Source organism: Tupaia chinensis, unplaced genomic scaffold (assembly GCF_000334495.1).
Source record: "Tupaia chinensis unplaced genomic scaffold, TupChi_1.0 Scaffold000639_1, whole genome shotgun sequence".
Taxonomy (NCBI): Eukaryota; Metazoa; Chordata; class Mammalia; order Scandentia; family Tupaiidae; genus Tupaia; species Tupaia belangeri.
The window spans coordinates 2662597-2674891 of record NW_006160160.1 but is presented as its reverse complement, the minus strand read 5'-3'; the positions used below and the strand labels follow the sequence as shown (position 1 = coordinate 2674891).

Below are 12295 nucleotides of genomic sequence, written 5' to 3'. Positions count from 1 at the left end.
GATGCTCATTAACTGACTTTGCAAGGCTTACTTGCCATTTTGACCAAATGTGCCTCAGGAGTTGAGCCTTCCAGTTCCCTGAATGGCTTAGTCCAAGATTATCAGTAGCTGGTAAATTCCTTTATAATCAGTGAAGGTTTTTAAAGTACATGGATGAAACATCACATGAGATTCTTCCTATAAAAGTGGCTTCTAGAAAAACAAACAAAATCTTTACTTTTGAGTAGTATTTGTTCTGTATAAGTCTTCTGCCATTCCTTTACATTGCCCCCAAACACTCTCTCTTTCCTAAGCAATTGTTTTCTAGAGAATCTCCATGCTTGGATACTTAACTTTCTAGACAGTTACCTTTTTATTTTTGGAGAGGTTTTCGCTATAGGGCCCATGCGCTCACCAGAAAGAGAGAGACAGAGAGACAGAAAGTGAGAAATCACCCCCCGGGGGGACGGCCACACTGCAGTCCCTTCTCCTCCAGTTTCTTCTCAGGCTCTTGGGCATGCACGCACACGTGCCTGGCATGAGTTTAAGCCACTGGGTCCAGGACTGAAACTGTGGTCGACTACATGGGAGCCCAGCGACGTAGCCACTGCGCCAACTGCTGGTCCCTAGGCAGTTATCTTCTTATGGTCATGGCCTTGGACTACAATTTGATCAACTCATGACAAGATTGAGTCTATTGATTATTCCATCTAATCCTTGCATGAATCTGGTCTGTTAATTTCATCTTTCAAGGAGTTGAGAACCCGTTCCTTAGCCACCCGGTAGCAGTTTACACCTAGCTTTCACAAATAAGAATTCATTTAAAACATTAAAATTAATGATATTTTATACCAATCTTATTAAACAAAGTCTATTTTAGGCTAAGACGGGAATTTTATATTGCTGCCCCATGATTTATCATGTAAACATATATGTCTTTATATTCCAGAGTAAAAAAGTCCAACAATCCATTTTTAATTTTTTTTGGGGGGGAGAGATTTTTTGCTATAGGGTGCGTGCACTCACCAGACAGACAGAGAGAGACAGAGAGACAGAAAGTGAGAAATCACCCCCATGGGGCATGGCCACGCCGCAATCCCTTCTCCTCCATTCTCCTCTCGGGATCTTGGGCACGCATGCACACGCACCCGGTGTGAGTTTAAGCCACTGGATCCAGGATTCGAACTGTGGTCAACTACATGGGAGTCCAGCGACATAGCCATTATGCTAACTGCTGGTCCCCATTTTTTAATTTTTAAAAGGTTTTTGCCTTAGACCACAGTACAATCCCTTCTCCTCCATTCTCCTCTGGGAAGTTGGGCACTCATGCACAGATCCAGAAGTCACCAGGTCCAGGGACTCTATAGTCAGCTATGTGGGAGTCCAGCAACATTATTGCTATGTCATCTGCTGGCCACCCAACAATCTATTTTATAGCCCAAGCATTCTCTAGTAATTCTTCCATTTGTTTTAATAAAAAAAAAAAAAAAAAAGATGAGAAAAAAATGTGAATAATCTTTATTTTTTTTTGTAGAGGATTTTGTCTTTGGGCATATGTGTTCGACAGACAGAGAGAGAGACAGTGAGAGGAAAAGAGGAATCACCCCTCAGAGGGGATGCTCACACTGCAATCCATTTTCCTCCCGGAATTCAGGGCACACATGCACATGGATCCGGTGTGAGTTTCAAGTCACTGGGTCTAGGACTTGAACCACAGTTGACCATGTGGAAGTCCAGCAATGTGGTCACTACACTATCTGCTAGCCCCCAAATTTGAATAACCTTTTTTTTTTTGAGAGGTTTTTGCTATAGGGCACATGCGCTTGCCAGACAGACAGACAGACAGAGACAGAAAGTGAGAAATCACCCCCAGGGGGGATGACCATGCCACAATCCCTTCTCCTCTATTCTCTTCTTGGGATCTTGGGCACGTGTGCACATGTGCCTGGCGTGAGTGTAAGTCACCGGGTCTGGGACTCGAACTGCAGTTGACTACATGGAAGTTCAGCGACATAGCCTTTATGCTAACTGCTGGTCCCCAAATTTGAATAATCTAAATGATCTGAAATCTAACCAATCAAGTTATCTTGATGTATTTTAGGAAGAGATTAATAGGATGTGTAAAGCAATTTTGAACTGAGCATCTCTTTAGGAATAGGCGATTACATAGTATTCTCTAGGGAAAAGGTATTTTGAAGAAGTTAGATCTTTGAACAAGTTTGTGAAGAAACTTTTACTTATGACGAAAAGTTTTCAAATAATGCCATCAGCAAGCTTAAACAAGAGAGCAGCCCAAGTAAACTTGAAGCAAAGTATTATTATTCAACAAAATTGTCTGATTTGGGGTCTAACAGTTTTGTTCTTACAGGAGTAAATAACTTGCATATAAAGCTAAATAATGTATTGTCTTTATATTTAAAGAATTTTTAAATATAACTTTATTTATTATTATTATTTTCCAGTTTGATCAGAGAGGCAGAGAGAGAGGGAAACTGAGAAAGCAAGCCACCAGGTCTGAGACTGGAACCATGGTCAGCCATAAGGAAGTCCAGCACCCTTAACCACCATATCACCTGCCGGTCCCAAAGCTAAATAATTTCTAAAAGAAAAAAGCAGCATCAACGAAGAAATCACATATCAAAACCACATTTAAGGTCTCAAAAAGTATCTGTCTCATAGCCTCAAAACCACTTTAGCTTCAGTTATTTCTTTGTGAAATTTAGGTGAATAAAACCACAAAGTTCATAGCCTTCTAAATAATGAGCCACAATGGACTTATTCCAAAATTTTTGCCACTAGAATGGGCAGGTGATACTACACTGATTTTAGTGAAGAAGGGAATTTTCTTAGCATCAACATGTGAAAACTTCAGTAATTCAGCACAGTTATTAGTACTTATATACATACATAGTCAAAAATACGACAAGATGATTGCAGGCAATAGGCAAATATCACAATTTTGTAAAGATTTTGTGAAAACTCAAATATGCTAAACTACAACACTAACTTCTTGTGAATAAAATTATTATTTAGAATCACCTTTATGGTATTAAAGAAGAAACAATGAAAATCGTTCATTTTATAAGCTAAGCATTATAGCATTGTATTAATGGATCAAAATGTGCTTCTTATATTTTTAATTACAGTGTTCCACGTGGTTCTATATTATGTTTATATATATTAATTTTTCTGTAGTGAAATACATACGAATATACTATATTATATATAAAACAGTAAATGTAAGAAATCTCAGGGTTTATAGAATAATGGTCAATGCTCTGGAGAAGAGGATGGTAATCTTTTTCTGCAAAGGGCTAAATGGTAAACATTTCACTTTGCAGGGCATGCAGTCTCTGCCACAATTACTTAACCTTGCCATGGTGCATAAAAGTAGCTTTTAGACAGTACAAAACAAATGAATGTAGCTATGTCCCTGTAGAACTTTATTCACAAAATCATACAATGGGAATTTTTGGCAGCCTTACTGTGGGACTATAGCTCACCGACCAATCAAAGATCAGACTTGGTCAGTGTGATTTTCCTTATTATATGGTGTGTCTTTATAAAAGAGCCACAAAGTTTTACCAAATAGCAAACCAGCATACCTTTTCCCCAGGAATTCCGGGAGCACCAACTTCACCTTTATTACCAACTGCACCCTAAAACATAGAAATGCTCATTAGGATATATTTTTTTAAAGTGTGTTAGTATCTATGTTGTCAAAAAGAATCTACTATTTCGTATGTGAGTTGCTTTTACATGCTTCAAAGTTTGTGTCTCAAGTTCCTTCCTTGTACCTCCACATTTTATAAAACTGTCATTTTGAAAACCATCAAAAAACAATGAATAAGTATCAAAGAGCTAGACGAAACTCAATCTAGACATTATGCATACAGAAATATGTAATTCAGCTTTTTCATTTGTTTATCGAAGGTAAGGAATGATTTTTTTTTGCTTTTACCTGAATATCAGAAAGAAGTTTAAATGAATTAAGAGCTATAGTCTACATGAGACTTTTAACTTAATAAGGTATCAAATTTCAAACTCCAAGTTACCCACATGTATATTTTTTAATATGGTATGCCTGACCCTCCTTTGCGCCCTTCAAGAAAAAACTCTGAAACTGAGTCAATTCAATTGCCAAATTTTCTGCTCTTCTACCTAAACTGCATACAGGGTTGGAAAAACAGGTTTAATGAAGTTTATGCATCCACTATGGTGATGGCTCTATCACAAATTTAGTATAATAAATTTGCTCAGAAAGAGTGGAAATTGATATAGCTTTTTTCTTTAGGACTTATTTTTACTATAGGGTGCATGTGCTTGCCAGAGAGACAGAGAGACAGAGAGACAAAAAGCGAGAAATCACCCCCAGGGGATGGCCACGCCGCAATCCCGTCTTTATTCTCCTCTCGGGATCTTGGGCACACACATATATGCACCCAGTGTGAGTTTTAAGCCGCCGGGTCTGAAACTGATGCCTGGTCTGGGACTGAAGCTACGATCGACAATGCGGGAATCCAGTAATGTAATCATTACACTATCTGCTAGTCCTGACTTTTAGAACGAATTACTCTAATTATCACTAATGCTGGTGGAGACCAGGAAATATAATTTTATGAGTATATAATACCATTTTTATGCCGTCCATTTCAGATTTAACACATACTAGTGAATTTCACCTTCAGGTTTCTATAGAGTAGATGATATATATATTACACATATATATATTAGTTTGGGTAAAATTGTTATAAAAAGTATCTGTCAATTAATTGAATATACTCAACATGGTATAGTAGTATGACTAAGCATTTCTTAATCTTTTGTTTGTTGTAGGGCACAGGCACTTGCTGGAGAGAGAGAGAGAGAGAGAGAGGTGAGAGTGAAAGTGAGAAATCTCCCCCTTGGTGGAGTGACCATGCTGGGATCCCATCTCCTTCAGTCTCCTGCTGGGATGTGGGGCATGCATGCACAAGTGCCTGGTGTTATTTTTAAGTTACCAGGTCCAGGTCTTGAACTGCACATGTGATCTAGCTACCTTATCCTTCATGCCACCTGCTGGCTCAATATTTCTTATTTGTATATTGGCAAAGAAGCAAAGAAGTCAAAGACATATTAAATTTTACTGCTGTGAGGTTATTACTAAGGGATAGTAATGCGAATGTATTTTGGATCAATTAAATTTTATTGGTATGGTATGGTTATAGAATGGTACAGAGAATATTGTTAGATTAGGAAGAAAAAGAGGGGAACTCACTAATAACATCTGGGTTAACACATGAGACTGCTTAAAATGGAAATTCCACAGTGAGATTGGAGATTGGGAGAAGTTGAAAAAAAGAAATTCTAGTTTTCCAGTTTTTAACAAGGAGTCATATATATTAACTTCTTATTTTTTTAGAGTGAGAGATTTTTTGCTATAGGGCATGTGCACTCACCAGAGAGACAGGAAGTGAGAAATCGGCCCCCGGGGGGGGGATGGCCACGACACAATCCCTTCTCCTCCATTCTCTTCTCAGGATTTTGGACATACATGCACATGGGCCTGGTGTGAGTTTAAGCCACCTAGTCCAGGACTCAAATCACAGTCAACTATGTAGGAGTCCAGCAACGCAACAATTACACCATCTGCTGGTCTCAATATATGTTAACTTCTTTTAAAATTGTTTTGACAGGATCAGCAGATGGTGTAATGGTTACGTCGCTAGACTCCCACATAGTCGACTATGGTTCTAGTCTTAGGACCAGCAGCTTAAACTCACACTGAGCGCACGTGCATATGTGTCCAAGATCCCAAGAGAAGACTCAAGGAGAGGGAACTGCAGCATGACCATTCCTTCCTGGAGGGTGGATTTCTTTCTTTCTGTCTCTTCGGGGAGTGCATATGCACTATTGCAAAATTTTTTCTAGAAACATTTTTTTTAATTGGTTTGACATTTTCTCAAAGTACATCAGCAAAACTATTGTTTCATAAAGTCAACATGTTTTGGGAAATTAATTGGAGATGTAGAAGATAATAATTCAAAAATAAGTTGGAAAGTTATTCCCAAAATTGAGCTCAGATCATACTCTCCCTTAGGTTCAGGACCATTGAAATTGAGCTGCTATTTCATAAAATTCCAAGACAATTTCAGTGCTGAAGTGAGTGAGGGTATTAGCAAGGGTCTTAAAGAATTGAGAAAATAATGTGGTTGCTAGGTAATTAGGTTGCTAACTATACTTGCTAAGAAAGGGGAATTAAAAGATTCAGAAAATTACAATAATTGAGCCTGGAAAAAAGAAAAGTATTAATTATTACTTCAAATAATGTCATACAGAGTTTAGTCTTGGACTCTACAGGGCATGATTAAAATGCTTTGATTAGGTGCCTTGCTATAGAATATTGATTACTACTAGGTTTCTAAATTTAAGCAGTGGTATTTCAAGCTAGGTTTTTCCATGAAAGGAAGATCATCAGCTTTATAAAACCAAAGCAAAACAGTAAATCATATTAATAAAGCATCACAGTGTGGATGAGAAATAGGCAAATAAAGGTAAACATTGGCCCAGCTTCGGGGGGAGGGTGATAATTTGCCGCTCTGCAGTGCTGGAAGCCACATGGCCTATTGCAAGTTCAGATCCGAGTCTATCTGAAACATATGGGTGTGTATTTGTACCCCAGATCCTAGCTGGAACACTGGGGAAAAGGGATTATAGCATGAGGAGACCTTATTGAGGGTGCTGGCCTCTCTCTCTCAATAAATAAATGAGCTGAAAAAATCAAATCATGTCAAAACTTATGTCCTATCCCAAAATATTTCTGTTATTCATGAACTAATCTGCAATATCAAGCTAAAACTGATCAGGTCAATATATGAAAAGAGCTCTCTCTCTCTCTCTCTCTCTCTATATATATATATATATATATATATGTATATATATAGATAAAAATATATATATATATGTATATATATAGATAAAAATATCTATCTATCTATATATATATTTTTTTTTTTGGAGAGGTTTTCGCTATAGGGCGCGTGTGCTCGCCAGACAGACAGAGAGAGACATAGAGACAGAAAGCGAGAAATCACCCCCAGAGGGGATGATCACGCCAAAATCCCTTCTCCTCCATTCTCTTCTCAGGATCTTGGGCACTCACGCACACGCACCTGGTGTGAGTTTTAAGCCACTGGGTCTGGGACGTGAACTGCGGTCGACTATGTGGGAATCCAGCGACATAGCCATTATGCTAACTGCTGGTTCCCAAGAGCTCCATTTTTTTAAGGAAAAATTTTTGTAGTGAATAATATATTCTAGGATTAGCTCATTTAGCTCTTTCTTTGAAAATCACTCTTGGTCCTGCTTGGAAGAGTCCTCTGGACAATTGAGGAGTAGAAGTTTAGGTTCTAGAAACAATTAAATTGATGATTTATACTTTGCATGAGGTTTACTGTTCATTCATTCAGTCAGCACGGTTTTAACTTCTATTATGTGTTATTCTATATATGAAGCTTCCAGAGCTCATAGTCTAATGAGGAAATAAACAGAAGCATAATGATAATCTATCAGATAACCATAAAGTGTTAAGTAAGGAAATACAGATGGATGGAAGGAGGTATTTTATAAAGAGATGTCGGAATTGACCTCTTCATTTAGAAGTAGGTTTTGAGCAAGGGCCTAAATGGTGGGGAGAGGCAAGAGGATTTCTAGAAGCACATTCCAGGTATACATAACTCCACATACAGAACTTGGAGAGGAATGAACAAGGAGAGAGGATTCCATTAATATGTACCACGAGTAGAACGTAATAACTCAGGATGTTTTTTATGTACTAAAACATCTCGTGAATTAAAAATTCTAAGGGATTACCTTACAAATTAAGTTTCAAAAAACCAAGCCACATATGAAATTAAACTCAAACTAAAATCTTATGTAGTTCAGGTTCCAAGGTGGTACTCATTCTAATATCCTGTCCTGCCTCCTGTACACATTCTTTCTTGGTCTTACAGATCAAAAAGAAAACCTTTAGACAATATCTGGTTCCCTTAGTAACGCTGTGATTCTGATCACTTCACAAAATTAACTTTTCAATATGCCCTGGAGCAAAATGACTTTCGATCTTCAAGTTATGTAGACATTATTTTGTGCACCTGCTCTAATAATGAAAATTATATGCCAGAATCAAACACAGAGGAAATTCTTCTTTATTTATTGCACATTAAGTTTGCAAGATCACATAGGGCAATAGGAACAGGAATAAACTAATCATCAACCCCTTAAAATGAAACAGTACATCCACGTTTATTATAAGCTCCAGGACAGTTGAATGCATTCATAGCCATGGTCATCTGAAGTCATTTTTACAAGGCAAGGTTTATGCTGGTTTAATCAAATGCGGGTGCATGTGTTGAAAAAATAAAGAAAGCACACAGATTACTTATTTAATTTGTAGACTTTCAATTTATTTAATCCTACCTGTTTTTGTATGGCCACCAAAATCACTTGTAATTGTGAGTTTTGTGTACTTGTAATTAAAGAGTTGGAGCGAAAATGTGTATTTAAAAAGTGTGCACTTGGGACCAGCAGATAGCATAACAGTTACATTGCTGTGTTTACTCCCACATAGTTACCTGCGGTTCGAGTCCCGGACCCAGAGGCTTACACTCACACCAGGTGCATGTGTGTACAAGCCCAAAATCCCTAGAAGAAAATGTAGGAGAAGGGATTGTTGCATGGTCGTATCCCTTGGGGGGATGATTTCTCACTTTCTGTCTCTTTGTCTCTCTCTGTCTCTCTGGCTATCACACATGTCCTATAGCAAAAATCTCTCTCTTAAAAAAAAAAAAGTGTGCACTTGGTCTGGCCCTAGAACCCAGTGGTTAAGGGAGCCAGGTCTCACATGGCTGACTGCAATTCTAATCCCAGCTCCGGTGACTTGAACACATGCCAGATGCACACACTCCAGATCCTTAAAGAATGGAGAAAAGGATAAGGGACTGTGGTATGACTACGACCTTCAGCACGATGCTTTATCCCTGTCTCTGTCTCTGTCTGGTGAGCACATGGGCGATAATTGTTGACTCTTTTATTTTTTTTTAAGGTATGGGCTCTAGAAGAGTTACCTAGTACTTAATCTTTTTTTTATTTTAAAGATAGTGTATATATATATATATATTTTTTTTTTTTTGGGAGAGGTTTTCGCTATAGGGCGCATGTGCTCGCCAGACAGACAGAGAGAGACAGAGAGACAGAAAGCGAGAAGCGAGAAATCACCCCCCAAGGGGGATGGCCACACCACAATCCCTTCTCCTCCATTCTCTTCTCAGGATTTTGGGCACACATGCACATGTACCCTGCGTGAGTTTAAGCCACCGGGTCCAAGACTCAAACTGCAGTCGACTACGTGGGAGTCCAGCGACATAGCCATTACCCTAACTGCTGGTCCCGTGGATAGAATAATTTTCTTAACAATAATTCAAATAGGGTCATGCTTCTGACACAAAAATACTTTAAAAAAGAATAGGAGTATTTCGAAAGTATTTTACTCCTTCAAAAATGAACATGTGAAATTACTTCTATGCCATTTACCTTTTTTTTTTAGTTGTTTACTATAGGACATGTGTGCTTGACAAAGAGAGACAGAGAGAGAAAGTGAGAATGTGAGAAATAACTCCCTAAAAGGGGATAGCCATGACATAATCTCTTCTTCTCCAGTCCCCTTTTGGGATGTTGGGCACACACACACAGATCTGGCATGATTTTTTTTTTTTCCTGAGAAATTTTTGCTATAGGGCTCATGCATTCACGGGAAAGACAGAGCAAGACTGAGAGACAGAAAGCAAGAAATCACCTCCCCCGCCCCCACCAGAGGGATGGCCTCACTGCAACCCCTTCTCCTCCACAAGTGCATGGCATGAATTTTAAGCCTCTGGATCTGGGACTCAAACCACAGTCAACCATGTGGGAGTCTAGTGTCTTAACCACTACACCACCTGATTTTTAAGCCAATGGGTCTGGGACTTGAACTGCACAGCTGGCCATGTGGGATCTAGCATCTTAACCTCCATGCAGCCTAATGGCCCAATCTTAAACATGACAGCATTATGCCATAATAATTTGTGATTTTAGTCTGATTGAGGTAATCTTTGGAGTGAGATACTTAATTAATTTGAATTTTCATATAATGATACTAGAAGAAAAGGTACCCTCAAAAATATGATTTAAAGGGCAACAACACATATGCCATCCTACCTCAAACATCTCTTCTTAAACACCTGCTGCAGTGCCCTGAGTTCCTGTATAAGGTACAATGGGAAGACTTTTTTTTTTTTTTGAATTAAATGATTAGCTTTGTAGTATCAGTCAGTTCTCAGGCATTGGTCTCCTTCCTTTTAAAAAGAGGAGCAACCAGATTATATAAATCATTTAGAACTGTAAACTTCCAAGATAAAGCATGAAAGGAATTAAAATCTGTTTCACTTTGGAAAGATACCAAAATCATGATCAACTCCAAATCTTAGTTCAAGTTAATTTACCAGATTAACCAACCACAACCAGAAAAAGTGACTCAAAAGAGGGGGAAACATTACTATGAGGTTTTGATAGAGGTGGGAGAAGGGAAAGACAAACTTCTAAGCCTCAAAGTATATACTTGGAGGTTCAGTTCTCTCATTGTCTCCATTAAATTCTTCTCAGTCTTCAAAGATTCTTCTCCCAGAACACTTAACCTCTTATACTGAACCTGTCATGTAGCCCTGTGATCTCTGTGTCTCCTAGATGTCCACTTCTTCTTTTTTTTTTTTTTTTGGAGAGTTGTTTTGCTATAGGGCATGTGCACTCACCAGAAAGACAGAGAGAGACAGAAATAGAAAGTGAGAAATCACCCCCCAGGGAGTATGGCCACGCTGCAATCCCTTCTCCTCCATTCTCCTCTTGGGATCTTGGGCACGCACGCGCACGCACGCACCGGGTGTGAATTTTAAGCTACTGGGTCTGGGACTCGAACCGCAGTCGGCTACATGGGAGTTCAGCAACATAGCCATTACGCTAACTGCTGGTCCTTAGATGTCCAATTTTTTTTTTTTTTTTTTTAGAGGTTTTCACCATAGGGCACGTGTGCTGGCCAGATAGACAGAGAGAGACAGAGAGACAGAAAGCGAGAAATCACCCCCCAGGGGGGATGATCATGCTGCAATCCCTTCTCCTCCATTCTCCTCCTGGGATCTTGGGCACGCACGCGCACGCACGCACCGGGTGTGAATTTTAAGCTACTGGGTCTGGGACTCGAACCGCAGTCGGCTACATGGGAGTTCAGCAACATAGCCATTACGCTAACTGCTGGTTCCCAAGATGTCCAATTCTTGTCAACAAGAAATTATCCTAGTTTTCTTCTTGTCCTTCTCTTCCTCTTTTTCTTCTCCTTTTTAATTGCCATAGGACATGTCTGCTCATGAGAGAGAGAAAGAGGAGAACACCCCTTGATGGGGCATGGTCACCCCAGAACTCTTTTTTCTCCACTTTCCCATCCTATTAGGACTTGGGGTACTCAGGCACATGAGCCTGGTGTATTTCCCAGGCTTTTGAGGCCAAGATGTGAACTGTGGTTGGCCTTGTGGAATCTGGCTCGCTATGCACAGGGCTTAACAGCTGGCTACGGGATCAGCCCTTGTTGCCTAGTTTTTATATTTCCTGCAGTACCCAGCTCCATGTTTCACGCACAGAGAGTGTTAACAAAGGCTGACTGCTTAAATTAGGGGGAGGGAGCTAAGGAAAACTCTTCAATGGGGACATGTCAGCTGACAAGAGAAACAGGAGTTCATCAGCTATTGAAGAAAGCTAGGGCATACTTAGAGAACAAACTGCCTCACAGTTTTGCTTGGCTCTTCTAGGTGCAAAGACTTGCAGTTCCAGATATTTCCAAATCTAGTTTCAGTCTTCCAACATGAATTCAGAAGCAGACGAGAATGTTGTTGTAGTCTTTCTTATTTCAGTGATCAATGTTTAATATAATCCTTGATAGTCTTTTACAGAAATGTAAAATATATATGTATATATATGGAACATAGAAAAAATGAGATGTACATATTTTTAAGTCACTTTTAAACAAAATTTTCTCTTTTATCTAAAAAATATGTGTTTATGTCTTACCGATTCTCCTTTATCTCCTTTCTGTCCAGGTGAACCCGGAGCTCCTGGTAGTCCTTTTTCTCCCTGAGCAGACAATGAACCTCTGTATTAGCAAACATCCTGTAGACATTGATCTAAAGCCACAGAGCTTGTACACTGGAAGCCAGCAGTGATAAGCTCCAGGTCTGCTCTCCTCTGAGCAGATGCT

At 39.2% G+C, this 12295-nt stretch overlaps 1 protein-coding gene across 1 annotated transcript in view; it reads right to left on the bottom strand.

Annotated features, from left to right (window-relative positions):
* The window catches only part of LOC102487753 (collagen alpha-1(XIX) chain), a 196433-nt gene that overhangs the window by 124875 nt on the left and 59263 nt on the right, over nucleotides 1–12295 (bottom strand). The window contains exons 8-9 of the mRNA XM_006159630.2: nucleotides 12109–12171; nucleotides 3585–3638 (exon numbers count right to left, since the gene is read on the bottom strand). Coding sequence (XP_006159692.1) covers nucleotides 3585–3638; nucleotides 12109–12171 — 117 coding nt within the window. The remainder of the gene's footprint in view (nucleotides 1–3584; nucleotides 3639–12108; nucleotides 12172–12295) is intronic.